Genomic DNA, 20,819 nt, shown 5'->3' on the forward strand with positions numbered 1-20,819 from the left:
ATTGGACAGTGGATTGGATCTTGACCTTGGTGGCTATGGCAGCCTTAAGGAAGTTCATGGCCTATCTACATAGTGGGGTGGTGGTCCCCTTGGTGTCATCATGTGTGAAGGGAAGGCTGCCCCTGAAGGTACTAGAATCATGTGACTCTAGGCTTGTTTGTCTTAAGGAACTAGAACAGTATTTCTCAACATGTGGGTCACATATCAGACATCCTGCATATCAGATATTTACATTGTGATTCATAGCAGTAGAAAAATTACAGCAATGGTGTACTTTTATGGTTGGGGGTAGCACAACATGAGGAACTACATGAAAGGGTTGAAGCATTAGGAATGTTGACAACCATGAGCTGGAGGATTAAAGACAGGTGTCTTTTGCGTGGTTCTGTTACCTCATTTCTCTTTCTTAGTCCTCCTCGTCCCCTACTCTCCACCCCTACACACTCACACTTTTTAGAAAGAACACAAACTAGGGACAGGGTGTGGTAACTGGTTCAAGTAATGTCACTTTCCATTTCTTCTATCTGTATATATGCTTTCCGCCACAAAATGGGAACTCACTTGACCGTGGTGAACACAGGAAGATACTGAAACAGACACCCTTTGGGTGGTAATCACAGAAGCACATTGTCTTCCTGACTCCCCCGCCTTGTGGGAGGTGTTGCTATCCCCTCGCACTCAATGGCATTGTAGGCTTGTCTCTAACTCCAGCCACCTAAACATCAGTGATTCTCTGCCTCAACTCCCGGAACCCTAGGGATTCATTGCTTGAAGGCTCAGCAGCTCCAAGCAGGACTCTCTGGTCTCTACCAGGTGGCCTGAGGAGGGAATGCTGGAAATGATAAGTCAAAATAATCAACCTATAAGGCAGACTTGCTCTGAGGCTACCACTGGTCCTGCCTACCAATGGTTGGGAGGCCTTATCCTTTGGGCTTTTCATTGGAAAAGAACACCGGGCTGAAAAAAGCCTTAGTACCCGAGAACAGTTTGTCCAAAGCAATGGGCAGTTCAGGCACATGACACTCCTTATTTCTAGTGATTAGAGTAGAGCAAGAGACCCAAAGAGGCATTCCAGAAAGAAAAGGAGGGATGTGAGTCTAGTTATGGGGTTAGCATCCTTACTGGTACTAGATGTCATTCCTAAATTGACACTATGTTTCATGATCATATATACCCTCCATACTCTGTCTCACAGAACCCTACCCCTGCACATACCCCACCTCACTGGACTCTCTCCAGCGAGTCTCGACCAATTGGTACTGCCTATATGCACTTCCATGTGGGGCCATCCGCTGCAACACGGGGAACCCACCAGTGGCCATACCCCCAAAGAAAAGTGAATTTTCTTTCCCTAATAACCATCAACTGCCAATAACTCCCTAGCCAGGAGCCAAGGCTCACGGTCCCTCTTCTATCCATGCTGGAATTTTAACTGGTGTTATCTTGTGCAGGTGATCACTGCTCCTATGAGTTCAGGTCTGCAACATTTTTGTCATGTCCAATGAAATAATAAACAAAACTCAGGAATACAAATAAAATAATAAAATAAAGGATTTCATTTCTGTTGGGGTTGCTGTGGTATGTAGTTCTTCTAGATACAACTGAATACAGACAGATCCTTAGCATGGGATAAAAAAAGAGACTTCAAAGGAAGTACTGAGGAAATCTTATAGCCTCACTGGAAAAGCAATAGTCAGGATCCCACCTACGCACACCACAGTGACAGAGGATGGGTGACAGGCATCGGTCAAAAGGGAATCTTCTCAAAAGCAATTTTCTTAGGAAGAAACCAAATCCAAGAGTAATTGTAAAGTCAGAAAATTTTAAAACATAATCCTTACAAAGAAGGATAATCACCCTTGCTCACTGAAAAGTCATCAACCATGTGGCCACTTAGAGCTGAGACCTTGACATGCTATTTATAGAGTTATGAAAGGAATGGAGGGAGACAAAAAGGCAGACAGCCTAGTTCAAGTTGCTTTCCCACGTTATTCCTTGTAGAGGCATGATGGATCACTGAGCTAGCAAGTTACATTTCCAGAAAGTTCAGCAGGCTTCCCTCTTGTTGGCCTTGGGTGACCTCAGGGTTGTGCACATCTGGAAAGTTCTAGAATAAAGTTCTCTTCTAATCTCTATTGGGTTAACACTGCACTGTGTCCTTGACTAATCCTGTTTTCAGGCTGCATAGTCTCATAGGATCTGCTTGGGTGGCTACACTATTTTGACTTTACCCTTCCTTGCTCACATTCTACTGATAAAACCCATTTTGTGGCATATTAAATTGATTTCATGGCAACTGTTTAACTTTAGCTGTTTGCTCCTTGGCTCCATCTGGACCCCAGGACATGAATATCTTTAACATCTACACATTAAGTTCCCAGTCTGACAGCTGGTCCTCTGGCCTTTGGAAGGACTGCTAGCCAGGGTGTTCTGGGGGGCCCATACAGATCAAGGTTCAAGGCGCTACCTGGGGGATATTAGCAGTAATGGTTCAATCTGGACCTACCCATTAAAGGACAATTGTGAGTCTTAAGTAGATGTCAGAATCTGGAAATGTGCATTTGGAAGCCAAATCACCTTCTCAAAGAATCAATTTGGACCTTGGGAAAGACTTACCCATGCTTCCCTGGAGTAGGCACCAGGAGAATCTCTCTTCCAGCCTCATTGTGTGGCAGCAGCTGGGCTACGTATCTCCCGGAGGGCTGTAGATGTCTGTGCACTGAGACAGCCAGGGTGCAGTGCTCGCTGTTGCTCCTCATCCAGGGGCTCAGGATGGCATGCTTGGAATCTGCCGAGGCATTCAGCAGGAGGAAGGAGCCTGGAGAGAGGAAAGGAAAGCCATGTGAAGATCTGTGCCGGCAGAAGGTCAAGAAGCAGCTTTGTGGAGGGGTGTGAAGGTCAACAGCAGTGAATTCACACGTGCCGGGTGTCTCCTGACTGATTTGTACACAGCCAGCCCAGTCTGTCCTGGAGGAGGTAGATGGCAACCTTGAAAACCACTCAGGACAAAGTTCTAAGCTGTGGTGGTTTGAATGAGAACCACCCATAGTCTCACAGATTTGAATGCTTGGTCACCAGGGAGAGAACTGTCCGGAAGGGACTATAGGAGGTGTGGTCTTGTTGGAGGATGTGTGTCACTGGAGGTGGGCTTTGACATTTTTTTTGAAGGCCCAAGCCAGGCTCAGTGAGTCTCCCTCTCTTCTTGCTGCCTGCAGATCTGGATGTAGAATTCTAACCTGCTTCTCCAGCACCATGTCTGCCTGCATGCTGCTACATTCCCCACCATGATGATAATGGACTAAGCCTCTGAAATTATAAACAAGCCCAATTAAATGCTTTCTTGTTAAAGAGTTGCTGTGGTCATGGTGTTTCTTCACAGCAATACAATACTAAGACATAAGCTTAGTGTCCCCTACTTAATTGGCTCTATATCCTTGAGCCTTGGGGTAGTTTTGTTTGCTTTTGTTTTTATTAATGAAACAGGAATAAAAGCATCTATTTCAAAGGACTTCTTTTTTGCTTAGTAGTTAAATGATTTTATGCAAAACAACAGCTCAACCTTAGAAGGTTTGAGAGGGTTTAGGTGAACCCAGTAATCTCCGCGGCTCTGTCTCAGAGCTCAAGTTTCTGAGTCATGTCACTGTGTAACTGGTTTCCACAAAACAGACCCTAGAAATCTCCATTGGTTCCACACTTGTGGCAGAGTTTCCTTCTGGGACTAGCCGGATTCCAGCGGCAGAGGCCAGATGACCTACGAGAAACAGACGTTCCTGGAGAAGGCTATTTGCATAAACAGCCTGGCAGCGTTTTCTTGTCCCAGGATCTCCCTGCGATGCATTAGTTTTACTTGCAGTTCTGCATTGAGCGTTTCCACCAGCAGATGCTGCTCCTTTCGCGCCAGAGACTTAAGTCTCTCGACCCCCGACTTCCCTCATGGGCACAAGCTAATGAGGGCTCAGCCTTCTCAGACCACCTCTGGTACTTGCCAAGCTTTCCTTCTGCACAATTCTGTTTACCAGCTCGGCAAATGAACTAATGGTCTGTGATGAAGAATGGTGAAGAGAAGAGAGCAGACTCCTTACCAGGAGCACCGTCCTGAGAAAGGTGGCGTTGCTCCAAGAATCGGAAACGTGTCACGTGCTAAAAGCTGGTAGAAGTAACTTAAGGCTAAACCAAGGATGAAGTGAGTGTGAGGATGCTTCCGAGCCAGGTCTAGGGCATGTGATCAGTGATAGAATCTGCATGCTGTATCTGTTAAATCGTTTCGGCACGGCCTATGGGCATTTGGAAAACTGCTCTGTAACTCTCACTACCTAATCTATACCTAACCCTCAATTTACAGTTCTTGTCATGAACGAGAAAAGAGATTAGAACCCCAGACTCAGAGCTGGGCATGGCATCGATTACAAAGTGTTTGAAAGTCAGGACCAGCTGCCAGGCCTCCAGAATGCCAAGCAGTGCTCTCCCTCAGCACCTTCTTTGTTACTCATTACACAGGCTCCTTTGCCTAAAGTGTGTCCAGGGAAGCTCAGTCTGGGTGTATAGGTCAGGCACCCGGGGGGGGGGGGCACTTAGGAGATGAGGAGCAGGTGGGCACTGGGTCAGGTCCCTTCCTAACTCACTTTGTTCTGCCTCCTGATTGCAGTTACTGGCTGATTATTCCGAGTCACCACTCTCCATCAGGGACACTGGTAGGAACAGGACAGCATCCCAAGGAACTCTAAGCGTGCCACAGATAAAAAGCTCTGTGCAAGAAGGGTACTCAGAAGTAGGGGTTACCAAGTTGTAACACACAGACTACAACGGATAAAGCACCTTGGGATGTGAGGAAGGAGGCTGTTGGTCTAGGTGGGAAGGTCATAGAGAAATCATCTTGACCCTAGGGGCTGGAGAGAAGGCTCAGGAGTGAGGGACATTTGCTGTTTTTCCAGAGGACCCAGGTTCTACTCCTAGCATCCACATGGCAGCTCACAATTGTCAGTTGTAGTTGGATTCTTTTTTAACTCTGGGGGTCTCACCATTCAGCTCCCAAATAAATACATGGACACTGTTTTTACTTATGAATGCCTTGTCATAGCTTGTTTTTAGCCAGCTTTTCTAACTTAAATTATCCCATTTCTTTTTAACTACATTTTGCCTCTATGTGTCTTTCTTTCCTTCTTACTCTATGGCTGGCCTCTAGCATCCTTCTCTCTGTCTCCTTTTTTCACACCTTCCTTTCTCTCTTCTCTTGAGATAGATTTCTCCTCTTATTTATTCTCTCTGCCTGCCAGTCCACCTAGCTAATGGCCGTTCAGCTCTTTATTAGATCAATCAGGTATTTTGGGCAGGCAAAGTAACACAGCTTCACAGAGTTAAACAAATGCAATATAAAAGAATGCAACACATCTTTGCACCATTAAACGAATATTCCATAGCGTAGGTGAATGTAATATATCCTCAACTAACATTCCACAACAGTCGGTAACTCCAGTCCCAGGGGATCTGACACCCTCCTCTGACCTCTGATGGCACCTGAACACACATAGATGCAGGCAAAACACCATGCACAGAAAATGAGCCAATAGTTTTGAAAAATTATGAAAATATCTTGACCCTGTATCTTTTTACAAAATATTTTAAATTTTATTTTTAAACTATGAGTGTGTTGAGAGAAGGGGGGAGGAGGGACAGTGTGGGGAAGGAGAGAGAGAGAAAGAGAGAGAGAGAGAGAGAGAGAGAGAGAGAGAGAGAGAGAGAGAGAGAGAGAGAGAGAGAGAGAGAGAGAGAGAGTTGGATTGAGGGCGTACACTTGGGTGCAGGTGAGTTCATGGAATCCAGAAGGTGCAGAGCCTCTGGAGCTGGAGTTACAAAGCAGTTGTGAGCTGCCCCCATTGACGATCGGATCTGAGCTCTGGCCCTTTGCAAAAGCAGCCAGTGTTCTCAACTGCTGAGCCACCTCTCCAGCCCCTTGACCCTGTGTCTTAAAGGGGGAAAACACTGGTAGCACCAACATATACAAATAAAAACATAAATGCAGAAAGATGCTTGACTGAGTGTGGGAAATATGGAGAGAGGACAAAGAGCAAAGATGGGCAGGGAAGGTGGCTGCTGGCACCACAGAGAGCATTGAATTCCTGGGCGAAGATTTCTGCTGTTATTTTGTAGCTCGTAGAGAGCCATATATTTTGAGCAGGGGAGGGACACAATGAGAGCAGTACTTGTAGAGGTCTCGCATGATGGTGCAGGAAGGGAGACCAGTGCGAGCATCAGGATCATCCTCTACCTCCAGTCCCCATTAGGACAGGGCTGCCACTAAATTCAAGACCCTTAGTATGTTGCTATGATAAGGAAGGATGCAGGTTGCTGGTCTCTGGGAAGCCTGGGGTTTCCCGTGCTAGGGTCCCATGTCACCATCCAGACTGGGTGAGGGTCCTGGAGAGAATCATTCTTGACAGAGTCTTTCTCAGGATTCTTGGGGATACTTTCTGAGGTTACAAAGAAGACAATCCTGTGTCTTATGTATTCATTTCCAAGGAAAGGAGCAAGAGTTGTGTGCCGGCCAGAGACCCTTCTCTGATTTCATTGGTAGAGACCTGAGTAAAAGCCAGCTGATTCTGAACTGCAGCAGGAAGAGTGTAGGAGAAACGAAGGCAGTGCCCCCTTTTCCTGGAAGATCACAGACATGCGAACACAAAGGAGCCTCGAGAGTCCAGCAGAGCTGCTGGGGTTTGGGTCTGGGGACCCTCCTGCAGCGCTGCTCTTCACTCTGGGTGTGGCAACACGTGGAACTCTGCCTCTGTAATTAGAGTTACAGTACCTCAATAACGGGGCTCTTTCAAAGCTGGCTGGGGAATGGATTCTTTTTCCACTTCTAATATGAGAGACGATGTTTATATGAATTTTATTTTGTGCAACTGGACTATCAATAAGAGAGCAGGCTTAAAGTATTTTCATTCTCAATGAAACTCTGTAGCCGAGTGCTATCTTTTCATCACCAGTTTCCTCTGGCCCAAAAAAGGAGAAATACATTTCATAAGCTCCTTGGATGTTGTCAGTATACATCTTTTAAAGTCAGTGAGGATCTCTCTCTCTCTCCCCCTCTCTGTTCTCTCTCCCCTCTCTCTTCTTTCTTTTCTCTCTCTCTCTCTCTCATTCCTGTTTGTTTTGCTCAGAATAGCTTGGAGCTAAAAGAAGTCTCCTGGGGTCCTGTCTAATTAGAAGGAAGGCCTGGCCACACACACAGGCCTTCACCCAGGGCAGCCCCAGGGGAAGTAGAGACACAGATGAAGGGGCCTGAACACAGCAGCTGCCTCCATGTTTCCTTTAGTGTGGGTGGTTGACCATATTGCTTTCTCCTTTCAACCAACAAGACCTAAAGCATGAGCTATACACCTAAGGTCATGAACCGAAAAGGTTAAAGTTCATGATGTCAGAGGTCAGACAAACTGCTGTCAACCCAGGCTCTACTTCTGTCTCTTTATAGACCTAAGAAAAGTGATTTAAAGTCTCTAAGTCTTCAGTTTGCTCAGGTGTACCGGGGATTCAATCTACCTTATGTGCAGCTGCTATGAGGATGAAATCATATGGCAGGCACAAGTGACCAGGCTGTTCCTGACCCATAGGAGATGTGTGGGAAAATCCGGTGCCTTTACTGAGTACGACGTCTAAATTTGGAAGTGTTGGTTGTTTTTGTTGTTGTTGTTAAGTAAAATATCATTTACTTTATTTGCATGTTATTTCTCTGCATCAGAGTGTACCCAGTACCCATAGAGGCCAGAGAAAGCATCAGATCCCCTGGGGCTGGAGTTGCAGACAGTTATGAGCTACCATGTGGATACTGAGAACTGAACCTGGGTCCTTTGGAAGAGCAGCTGAGCTCTTAGTCACCAAGCCATCTCTTCCGCCCCAGAGGGTTTTGATCTAGCATTGAACTGGAATTGAACTTGATGGGGGAAGTCCTTCTGTGTATATGTTTCTCTTATTGGTTAATGAATAAAACACTGATTGGCCAATTGGTTGGGCAGGAAGTGGCAGAGCTGGGCAGAATCAGAATATAAGCAGGGACAAACAGGAAATAGCTCTCTGTTCTTCTCTTCTCTGCAGACACGCTAAGCAGTCAATATGTAGGACACTAGAGGAATAACAGGTCCCTGGACCTTCCTCTGGTAAGATAAGGCCACAAAACACGGAAATACAATTAGTACTTATGGGTTAAGAATAAGAAGCCCAAGTCACCAACCTACAGCTTGTAACCAATGTAGTGTCTGTGTATTTCTTTGGGGCAGAGAAGGGCAGTAGGACCTATCCAGGCCAGATAAAGCTCACGTAACATGAATCAATCAGAGGGACTGAGTTTCAGCCCTATTTCTGCCAGGGCCATGCTTTCTTTGTTTATACAGTGAAAGGTTGAGTCTAGTCTCTAAGGATCCCCTTCAGCTTGAAACTGTCAGTAATTCTATCTGCCTGACTAGAATATTAGTAATCCAAAGGAGCCGAGGCAAGTCCCAGAGCCCCCAAGTCCTAAACACCTCTTCCGCTAATTCATCTCTCTGAGGGTTCTACACCAACAGTTTCAATCAATTGCCCAAGCACACAGTGAACTCTCTACTGAGATAAACTGTGAATTTTGCCCAGCCTTCCTCTCTCCCACTTTATACAAACGCATCCTTAGTAAGGGCTCCTGGCCTTGCATCCTGTGTTTCATGAGTCTGCTCTGAGGCTGTCTGGTACTTAACACAGTATCACAATGGGTGCTCAAGTGATCTTAGAGTATCAAAGTGATATTTACAGGAACAAGCAGGGAAGGACAAGTGACAAGAATCATTTGTTGGGAACGGTCACCAAGCTCTGTTCTCCAACCACATCCCACCCACTGGAAAGCATATTTGTAAGAATTTCTAATGTCTTTAGATGACTGGCCACATTACTCAAAATATGATCACAGTGTCATTTGTGGGTACAACTGTAGTTTGTTCACATTAATGGCATTATACCTTGTTTAAATATTCCTTTTTTATCTTTAATTTTACTAGTTCCTTGAGAATTTTGCTGTCTGTTTTGATCATATTCAGTCTCTCTCAACACTTCTCAGATTCAACCTCTCTTCTCTATTCATCCAACTTCATGTTTTTCCCTCTTGTTTTGTTCTTTCCTATAAAGTCCAACTTGTGCTACATATATATTCTTTAGTTCGTAGCCTTCCATTGGGGCTTGGTCCACTTAACAGGAGCAACACTCTTAAAACAAAACAAAACAAAACACAATGAATCATTCTTTCCCACAAGCTACAATTGTCAGTATCTCTTTTGCTAGGGGACTTTGTGCTCAAGGACCCTCTGCATGGTAGAGTTTGCCTTGGCTTGAGTTTGCACAAGGCTTGTGCATGCTGTCCTAACCACCGTGGTCACATGTGCGGCTCCCCTGCTGTGCAGGGGGACACCATTTCCTTGTAGTCATTCATGGCTCTGACGCCTACAGTCTTTCCATCTCCTCTTCCTCAATGATCCCTGAGCCATGGGAAGAGCAGATGGCCTTTGTAGGGCTGAGTACCCTCAAGTCTCTTATTCTGTGAGCATTGCTCAGTCTTGGGTCTCTGTGTCAATCACCACCCACTGCAAATAGAAGCTTCTGTGATGAGGCTAAGAGATGCATTACTCTATTGGTATATCAATGAGTAGTCATTGGCTCTTTATTTAATTTTAGGTCTTGGGCTGTGCTGGAGATCAAGCCTAGAAGAGCACCCTACCACACTCCCAGGTCTCCTGTTGATTTTTAAAACATCTATTTGTTTGCAACTGCTCAGCTTTTGAACTTTGCAAGAGGCTTTTCTTGCTTGTTCTGCAAGCCTCGGACAGTTACCGCTGGAGTGCTTACTGCCAGCTGGGCTATTAGTCCTCATGACTCATCTGACACCCACCTCCCAGTCAGCTTTATTTTTCCTTCACCTTGTCAAGGTTGTGTAAGAATGATTAAGGCTTTTGTGGTCTGTTTATATGCTGATGCCAAACATCGAAAATCAATAAACAGAACTACTTTTATCCTGAAGGATATTTATTTATTTACTTGCTGTACTGAATAATGGTTACATTTCTAATGTTCTCTAATCTTCAAGAAGATACTGTGTGACAAGGAAACTGCTTCAGGAGTCAGTGGGATCAACTGAATTTTCTGTGTCTCTGTCTCTGTCTCTGTCTCTGTCTCTCTGTCTCTCTGTCTCTCTGTCTCTCTCTTACACACACACACACACACACACATATCAAAATTGTGCCACATTGGAATTTTGACTTCTCTGAGATGTTCCTAGGTCCGAGGAATTTAATTGACCCTTTTTCCCTTTATGTCACCTGGTTTGTCTTTCTTTCCTGTGTAAGCCTCTTTTTCATACTGCTGTGTTATTGCTATGTGGGGCGATCCTTGACGAGCTCCTCACATTTAGACAGAGACTAGGAAGGTAAGTTCATAAGTGGGTGATCCTTGACGAGCTCCTCACATTTAGACAGAGACTAGGAAGGCATGTTCATAAGTGGGTCTTGTTCCTCATGTTAGGAACTTTCCTGATGGCTAGTAACAGGAGCAGGCATCTCACTCCCCAGTGCCACCATAAAGGATATGCCACTCTGGGCATCAACAGTCTCAATCCACTTGGAATTTTTAGAGAGGAACTCCATTTCCTTATCACTTGTGGTTAAGCATCCTACTGTCTTTTCCCCCTGAAAACATTACTGATGAGGAGTGGGTACCTTATGGTCAACACACAGACTCCTCATGCATCCTTCTTGCCCTTGTCTTCCTTCCAGGGATCTTCCCTTCCTACTCTTCCTTTGAGCAAGGGTGAGGAGTAGGATACTCCCAGCATACTCTGGGCCATGCTATTCTACTTCCTCTATCCACAGTTCCTATTTGTGCTTAAGGGACCACTTGTGCCTCCTCTCCTGCTCTGCTTGTGATTTGGAATTTACTCCTCTGTTGAACTCTTAATATATAATCCTAGGAAGACCTCAGGAGAGAAGGAGACAAATGTGTGCTCCATCTACCATGCTGAGCAGGAAGCCTCTTTATCGTGTTCTTTGAGCGAGAACATGAGTAAACAAATGCAGGGATAGATGGGTTTCTATCACTGTCAATCAAACATGATTCTGGATCATTGGCTAATTGCTCATAGTGCAACAAAACTGCTAATTCATTGTTACAAGCTATAATTCATTCACTGATCATGATGACAGTGCTGTTATGTGGGTATTAAGGAACAGGGGAGGTTTCAAGGGTTGGGATATAGACAGAAGTGCTATATGGAGCATGCAGACCTCACAATGACACATGGCCCCAGAACAGCACCAGGGAATACTATAACACCAACTCCCAGTGTGTCTTCAAAGAACAGCAGCCCTATGGGGGTCTTAATAGGCATTATGAGGAAGCTCTGTGAGCCAAAGAGCCACAGGATTCTTGGATTAAATAAAAAAAAAAATAACAAACCCTTCTGCTGAAGGATGTTTCAGAACTCCAACATGTCAGTAAATGTCTTGACTCCTCAGGAGTAGAATACAAAATTGAATACCATCCAAACTCCTTACATCATAGAACTCACTTGGTGTGGTGTGCTATAGAAGCTCTTCTTGAGTATAATTTCATTCCAGAAAACATTTGCAGGAAGTAAGAAGAAATAACAACATATAAGAAGGTACAGCAGAGGTGAATAATCTATTGGTATCTATGTCTAAATTTCTCTCTACTTCTGCATCATACATATCTTATGCCTTCATATTTGTCTGAATTCCAGACTATATTGTAAATGAGATTCAAGATCCTTATGCAGAAGCATGCCTGTGGGAGGCTTTCTTTGTCTCTGTCTGAGGAGACTCTTAATTTGATACCATATCTGACTTTGGGAATGCCATTTAAACTAAATATGGCAGTCAGTAGGTTAATTGCTTGTTGTACTGGGGAAACACTCCAAAGCACAGAGGTTCAAGACTTGACAAAGGACAACTGCACATGAGTGGTGGGCCTGTAATTTAGAACAAAGGTTTCAGATTGTTAACCTAAACAATACCATAATACCCAGAATCCGTCTATCCATGATAGGAGTCTATGAGGGTCAGCTTATCCATAATAGTAGTATATGAGAATCTGTCTGTGATAGCAGTCTATGAGGATGTTTTCAGCCAAATATCCTATGTTTAGCCTACAGTATTCCCACCATCATTTTCCTCCGACAGCACTCTCACAACATGAAGACTCAGGACCAGCAACCAATCTCAAACTCTTCATTTGTCTTTCCCTTAGGTTACAAAGGAGGTGGGGCTCAGACATGTGGCTCCTAATTTTGAAACAATTCTTGGAAGCTTAAGATGGCCCCACACTGGCTAGGTAGTATCTGGAAGTCTGTTGGTGTGGTTCTATGCATTGGCCAAAGTAAATAGAGTCCCCGGAAGAATTTCCTTATTGTTTATTTTTTCCGCTCCAAATTCTCCTACCCTATGCAGCCTTGACTTGTGTGCTAAGGTATAGAATAGAATTTTGGAGTTTAGGAGAGTGGGCAATGTCATCTCCACCAGCATGCTTTCCCAGGATGGGTGTGGCAAACATACAAAGCATCAAGGATTTAGAGGATTCTGGAGAACATTTAGTCCAGCCGTATCCTTACAGCTAGGCAAGCAGCTCAGCACAGTGCATGGCCATAGCTATGTTCTGTGGAAGGCACCTGGGCAGGGTTAGGGCCCAGTGCGCTTCGACTGGCTTACACTGGTTCCATGTGAAGTATTTCAATAACCTGTTTCCCTCCTCCACTAGGACCTACATGGATTGTTGTTCTTGGCCTTCACTTGGAATAGAAGTACTTTAAAGAGAAATTATATTTATTAGCTCTTGAAATCAAACAATTAGAAAAAAACAAGTGTGCTCATTAAGGAAGGTAAGGAAAGTGAAAAGAGGTGGGTTTTCTTGCTGGTATATTACTTATAACACAATGAGTCAAGTTGCAGCACAGAGGTATTGACACGTTTTCACATTTAATAAATTTCTATAAACAAAAAATGCAAAACAACCTCTAAGGTCCAAGTTAATTGAGGAAAAGTTTCCCTAGAAACAATAATACATATTTATGCTCGTGTGCATAATGATATTTGCATTTTGGTATATGTGGACAGATATAAAGACAGATAAATGTGCATATTTATAGTCCCACACATACCTATAGACATACATCTGTGTGTCTATGAGTCTGTTTTTATGCATCTCTTTTCAGATCTCTGCCCATGTTAAGAAAAGAATAAACTATTGCTTAAGAGAAGCACACGGATGTTTTTGTTTTAATCCACAGAGTTTCACTTAAGAAAAAGGGGAAAGCCAATGACTTCTGCGTAGTGGATGCGTGTCCTGGGAAGTCAGCAAGAAAAGACAATAAAAGCAAAACAAATAAATAGAAGGAAACAGAAGCTAAAGTGCTGAGAAACCTTTTTCTCCCCAAGAGCTCATTTTGGTAATCCTGGAGGAAATAGAACAGCACTTGATCTGACGAGAGGGAGAAAGAGGAACCAGATGAAAATGAAACAATTGATTTAATTCAACGAGAAAGCAGGGAGGAGGGGAGACAAGAGAATTCTCTGCTGGGTAAAATGGATGGGATGGAGTTGAGGGACAGAGTGGCTCTCCACTTTGCAGAGAAAAGCACAGGGTTTGTCTTTTCACCTACATTCATAACTCTGGAACCAGACTGTTCTGTTTGTGCTTTGTGTCCCAGATGTTAAGACTAGAATAATCTTCTGTTGCTTGTTAAATGTTAGCAAAGAGGCAGCAAACTTCACTACATTGTGTGTTCCATTGGTTATTTTTACTAGTAATTTTAAAAGATTGCATTTTCTTTTTAAACAGTGAGTGTATGTCTGTGTGAGGCTATGTGCATGTGAGTGCAGTTGCTTGCAGAGGCCAGAAGTGGGTGTCAGATCTGTAAGACCTGAAGTTACAGGCAGTTGTGAGCTGCCTGTTGGATGCTGGGAACTGAACTCAGGTCCTCTGCAAGAACAGTAGTTCCTTTTTAACCACTGAGCCTTGTTTGCAGATCCTAATTAACTCTTTTAAATCATTGTTTCTCTTTCCTTGCAGGAGCCTCACAAGATCTCAGATCTTCACTTAGTGCAATAGCTGTTTCTCTAGTTTCTGTGACTGCACACTTGACCAACTTAAGAAGGGGAGGATTTCCTTTGGCTTACAGTTTGAGATTTCGTTCATCACACAGGGAAGTCCTGGCAGTGAGGGACTTTGCATAGCTACACAGAATTCAATGTTACACCCTTCCACCATGGGGGGTCTGCTGACCAGCTTGTGACTAGGAGCTTCTAGCAAAACACTTCTTGTACCCTCCTCCCAGTAGGCCTGCATACAAGTTCCTGTTTTCTGTCCATCCTTATTGTCTAAATGCTAATTCCTGTTTTTGGCCTACTCTTTGCCCGAGGGCCCTGGAAACGTAGGCTTCCAACCGTGGTGATTTTCCACCATGCCTGCCATTGGTGTGTAAGGCTCCACCCTTGTTAAAATGAATGCCATTCTCCTTGTAAGAATGAACTGCTGTCTTTGTCTTCATTAACATCCTAGCCCTTCGCCTCATGTCATTGTGAAGTGTTAGCCCCGTAGCTGAGAACACAGGCAGCTCGCTACAATTCACATTTCTTGTACAGTCAGGAAGCAGAGAAGAGAGTGGTCAGGGCCTGTCTCAGGTCCCTTTCTCATTTTCCTTCAGTCTGGCATATTAGACGCTCACATTTAAGCATGCCTTCCCACCCTAGAAACTCACTCACAGATAGGCAATGTCCAGAGGTTTGTCTCCTAGGTGTACCTAGACCCTGTTGACAAACAACTAATAAGTCCTAGTGTTCCAGGATTCCTGGCACTTTGGCTCTCAACAGCTCCGTAGCTGATGGAGGCTGATGGGCCATAAACAAACCAAGCTGTGTAGCTCCAGTTTGAGGGAAGACTGAAGATATGTGTTCATGTCATCCGTGTGCCTTCTTGGGATCCCAGAGACCACCTGCTTATCCATATTCATTGCTCAGAAGGAGAAATGTGCATGCAAGGAGGGAGATATTCTTTATATGGTGAGTAGAAGTTTCTAAAAAAAAAACCCAGGCTTCACTTAGCCAACCTTTCCACTTAAAGCTTACCTACCCTCTTATAGCTTGCAAATAATAGCTGCATCCATCATATTAAATAGAGATAGCATGCCACTCTCCTTGTTTTAAACCTTGCAGTGCCTTCCATCTGACCACAGTTTAAACGTCTCTGGGGCTGAAGAGGTGGTTTAGTAGCTAATAGGACCCAAGTTCCGACCACAGCACCCATGTAACAAGCCAACGTTGTCTCGCACACGTCTGTAACCTCATTACTATGTCAGGTGGAGACTGTGAGTTTGTTGGATCTGTCTGCCTGTCAGATTATCAGAAAACAAAAGCAAAAACAAAAACCCACAAGCTTCAGGCAGAGACACTGCCTCAAAAGAATAAGTGGGAAAGTGGCAAGGGGAGATGCCTGACACTCTCTTCAAGCTCCCAAGCCTGAGCACAGGCATGCTCACCCACTCCTCACACACACGCGTGCACCCTCATATACCACACCTGCACCATAGCTCACACTCACACACCACAGTCACATGCATGGAAGCACACACTGAAAAGGAAACAAAGAATGATAAAGCAGTTTCAAAAACACAGAATACCCTGAAATTTACGATCTACAAAATTAACCAATAGGAAATGTCACAGTTTAATCTCTCAACACCCACACCAGCTTTTTTCTTCTTCCTCATTTGCTGGGACTAGAAGTTGAAAAATGTGACTTGATTTAACCAGTTTTCCTTGCAGGTGGGGTGGGGAGTAAGTAATTGGCAGTTGTGATTAGTGAAATATAAGCAGCATTGGATCATATTGTGCCGGTTTCAGCACATAAAAATACAAGATTCCCATTTGATACCATCTTTGTTGGTGTTTCCATTGCTGTAATGAAACACCACAGTCAAAAGCAACTGGGGGAGAAAGGGTTTATTTTATCTAGAGTTTCATAGACCAGCAGGAACCTGGAGGCAGGAGCTGATGCAGAGACCATGGAGGGGGCTGTTTACTGGCTTGCTCCTCATGACATGCTCAGCCTGCTTTCTTATAGAATCCAGGACCACCAGTCCAGGGATGACACCACCCACAATGGGCTGAGCCCTCCTCCATCAATCACTAATTAAGAAGATGCCCTGCAGGCTTGCCTGCAGCCTGATCTTTTAGACGCTCTTTATCAACTGAGGTTTCCTCCTCTCCTATGGCCCTAGCATGTGTCAAGATGACATAAAGCGAGCCATCACAGACATGATTTCAGACGAGTCACTAACAACTTCTGCAGGACCAGCACTGAATGAGGCGCACTGGTACTACAAAGACAGCGATCCCTGCTTGCTTATCTGAAACTCCCATTTAACGGGGCATTTTATACTTTATTTGATACTGGATGGAGATTTGGGAGAAAAACTTTCCTTTTCCAACTCTGACTCCTCCTCCCCTTTCTCATTCTCCTTCTTATTCATCCCTGGGATGTGGACATAATTCCTGGAGGTGTGCTGTCTGCCTGGTGAACGTGCAGGGACATGGAATGGAAAGCTCACATAGTAGAAATGTAACAAGTGCCATGCCACCAATGGCGGTGTTGGAGACTCATGCTAGGTCTCAACCGCCTACATCAGGAATTCTATTCTTTTCCCTTTGTAACCGGCCTTCTCATTTCTTTTTGTAAGTTAGCATACAAAACAATGGGTTTCCTTTGACATTTTCATTTACACGTGTGATTGTACCTTGCTCTTAGTCACTTTCGCCACTGTTCTCCCAATCTCTCCTCTCTCCCTTGACTTTCTGTCTGTGTATTAAAAACAACACCTAGATTGTACATAGGAGAAAGAATGTGATATTTGTCTTTCTATCTCTGGCTTGTTTTACTTAACAAGATGATTTCCAGTTCAATCCAGGGTTCTGCAACTAACATAATTCCATTCTCCTTTATGGTTGACTAAATTTAATATATACACATGTATTTATACAATCACATACTTATCAAATTTTCTGTTGATGAATATTGAAGCTAGCACCATATCTTGGATCATAAGCAAGCTTTTCTATGGTGTGCTGACTTAGGCTCCTTAGGTTCAGGCCCAGAAAAAGTATAGCTGCATTGAATGCAAGCTATGTTTTTATTTTTTTCTGACTGCTGATTTCCCTGGAGGCTTTACCAGTTTACATTGCCATCAGCAGTATCTGAAGGCTTTCATTTCCCTATATCCTTGACAGAATTTGTTTTTTGCTTTCTTGGTTATGGCCACTCTGGCTAGGGTGAGGCAGAATCTCAAATGCCCAAGTCACCCCAATGGAAAGAATGCTCTTTGTGTTACAGGGGATGCTTGGTGTAGGGGTCTCATCATAGGCTGGCCACTAGCACCCAAGGCAAGGGCAGGATTAGCCTCCTTCCTCAGACATTTACTGGGCAGATAAGGAAATGATACTGAAGCAAAAGAGATGGTAATTCATTTATTTTCCCTTATCTTATCTAAAATAGAGTCAGACTTTGTTTTTCATGTTGGAGAAGATGTTTTACCTCTTGGAACTGAATGATGGCTACAGAAATGTTATTATTTATTACACAAAACAAATCAATTTTTGAGATGCCTGGAAGTTTGGGCTCTTAAGTTCAATGTTTTTCAAATTGTAGTTTGTAACCCATTAGTGAGCCATTAAATCAATTTAATGGGTCATGACCATTATTAAATACGAAGTGGGAGGAGGAGACTAGCAGGAGAAAGAAATAGATGAAGTTTAGAGATATTTTACTGTAAATCTCCTTTGGGAAATAATGCTTCTCATCCATCTGCACGTAGATGCACACACACAAGTACATACACACACAAGTATACACACACACACATACACACACACAAGTACACACACACAAGTGTAAAAAACACACACAGTGGTTTTGGTGTCTTGTGTTGTTTTGTAAAATGGATCACACTTTTGAAATAATATGAACCAGTCTTAGAATGAGTATTGTTCTTTTGTGGACATTGGCCCAGTTTTGGACCCTGGACCATCCTCATTCTCTGGGACAGGTCATCAATTTCGGTAGCTTTTGAGATTTATACCACAGCAAAGAGAAATAAATGCTCTCTCCGGACATTAGCCAAATGGAGACCTGCGTAGCTAAAACGTGGCTGAATTGGTGGGTGGCCGGGGCTGGAGAGGAGTCCAGGTGGGAAACTGCTTTTTACACAAGAGTGATGATTTGGTTTTCACACATGTTCTTTTGGAAGCTAGGTTGCGGTGACAGGTGCTTGCAATCCTAGCATTAGGAAAGGACACAGGAGAATGACAGAATTTGCTCACCAGTCAGTCTAACAAAATTCGGGAGCTGTAGGTTCAATGAGAGAGTGAATCAAAAAGACAACTGAGAAGACAGCAATGTCAGCCTCTGCACACATGCTCACACATGTGTACACATGTACATATGCACTAGAACATGTACAAGTGCACACAAGAAACCGAGGCACTGAGTTTTCTATTTGATTTTAATTAATTTAAACTTTAAAAATGGAAATCTTGATTATGCTATTATAATTATATGGAAAAACAAAAGGCCCAGGATAGCCAAAATAACCCTATACAATAAAGGAACTTCAGGAGGCATCACCATACCTGACTTCAAGCTCTATTATAGAGCTATAGTCCTGAAAACAGCTTGGTATTGGCACAAAAATAGGCAGGTAGACCAATGGAACCGAATTGAAAACCCTGATTTTAACTCACACACCTATGAACACTTGATTTTTGACAAAGAAGCTAAAACTATACAATGGAAAAAAGAAAGCATCTTCAACAAATGGTGCTGGCATAACTGGGTACTGGTATGCAGAAGACTGCAGATAGATCCATGTTTATCGCCTTGCACAAAACTTAAGTCCAAATGGATCAAAGATCTCAACATAAATCCAGCCACACTGAAACTTTTAGAAGAGAAAGTGAGAGATACTCTTTAACGAGTTGGTACAGGAGACCATTTCCTGAACATAACACCAGTGGCACAGACACTGAGATCGACAATTAACAAATGGGACCTCATGAAACTAAAAAGCTTCTGTAAGGCAAAGGACACAGTCAACCAGACAGAAAGGCAGTCCAGAGAATGGGAAAAGATATTCACTGACCCCACATCTGACAGAGGGCTAATCTCCAAAGTTTACAAAGAACTCAAGAAGCAAGTCTCCAAAACACCAAAGGATCCAATTAAAAGGTGGGGTACAGAACTAAACAGAGAATTCTCAATAGAGGAGGCTAAAATGGCCAAGAGACACTTAAGAAAATGCTCAACATCCTTAGCCATCAGGGAAATGCAAATCAAAACAACTCTGAGATACCATCTTACTCCTGTCAGAATGGCTAAAATCAAAAACACTGAAGACAATTTATGCTGGAGAGGATGTGGAGAGAGGGGAACATTCCTCCACTGCTGGTGGGAGTGCCAACTCGTACAGCCACTTTGGAAAGCAGTATGGAGATTCCTCAGGAAAATGGGAATCAATCTACCCCAAGACCCAGCAATTCCACTCTTAGGCATATATCAAAAGGAGGCAAATTCATACAACAAGGGCATCTGCTCCACTATGTTCATAGCAGCATTATTTGTAATAGCTAGAACCTGGAAGCAACCTCGATGCCCCTCAACTGAAGAGTGGATAGAGAAAATGTGGTACATTTACACAATGGAGTATTACTCAGCAGAAAAAAACAATGGAATCTTGAAATTTGCAGGTAAATGGATAGCACTGGAAGAAACCATCCTGAGTGAGGTAACCCAGTCACAAAAAGACAAATATGGTATGTACTCACTCACATATGGATTTTAGATATGGATCAGGAGAGTGCCAGTCTGCACTTCCACTGACAGAGAGTCTGGGAAACAGGAAAGAACCTAAAAGATATGCATGGTACCCAAGAGAAGAGAAATGAGGCAAGATCCTCTGAACAGATGGGGAACACAGAGAGGGGTGGGGGAGAGGGGGACCTGGGAAATAGAGAGGGTCAGAAGTGGAAGAAAGAGTAGGTCATGGAGGAACAGGAAGGTTGACTGGGGGGGGGGGTAGGATAGGAGGAAGAGGGAGGTTAGAAGACAGATCAGGCACCATTGTGACCTCTAGTGATCTAAAGGGATGACACCAATTGGCAAGCTAAGCAATAGTGTAGAGACCACCTCGAATGCCTGCCTATTCCTGATAGTGAACTTGATGTCTATAACCATCCTGGAGCCTTCATCTAGTGACTGATGGAAGCAGAGGCAAACACCCACAGTTAAATACTGAACAGAACCCAAGGAACCCAGCGACAGAGAGAGAGGAGCGAAGAGCAAATTGGCAAAGAATGGGCTGGCAAAACCAGCAGAGACAGCTGATCCGAACAGGGGAGAGCTCTTGGACCCCAGACTGACAGCTGGGAGGCCAGCATGGGACCGATCCAGACCCCCTGAATGTGAGAGTCAATGAGGAGGCCTGGACTACCTATGGGGTCCTGAGCAGTGGATCAGTGTTTATCCCTCGAATACTAACAGACATCGTGTGTCCATAACACAAAGAGGGTTGCTCTCTCAGCCTGGACTCTTAGGGAAGTGCCTGGACCCTACCCTGAGTGAAATGATAGACTCTAGATATCCCCTATGTGGAAAGAATTGGCAATAGGGTGGGAGGATGGGGGGTATGGCGGGGGGTGGGGTGGGGGGGAGTGCGAGAGGAGGGGAGGGAGAGGGAACTGGGATTGACATATAAAACA

The 20,819-nt window shown here is 44.0% G+C and overlaps 1 protein-coding gene across 1 annotated transcript in view; it reads right to left on the reverse strand.

The window, feature by feature from the left end:
- Positions 1-20,819, reverse strand: part of Alk (ALK receptor tyrosine kinase) — a 718,643-nt gene that overhangs the window by 326,641 nt on the left and 371,183 nt on the right. The window contains 1 exon segment of the mRNA XM_040730911.1: positions 2,617-2,818. Within this exon segment, the coding sequence (XP_040586845.1) occupies positions 2,617-2,818 (202 nt within the window).

Source organism: Mesocricetus auratus, unplaced genomic scaffold, assembly GCF_017639785.1.
Source record: "Mesocricetus auratus isolate SY011 unplaced genomic scaffold, BCM_Maur_2.0 Super-Scaffold_100024, whole genome shotgun sequence".
NCBI classification, from domain to species: domain Eukaryota; kingdom Metazoa; phylum Chordata; class Mammalia; order Rodentia; family Cricetidae; genus Mesocricetus; species Mesocricetus auratus.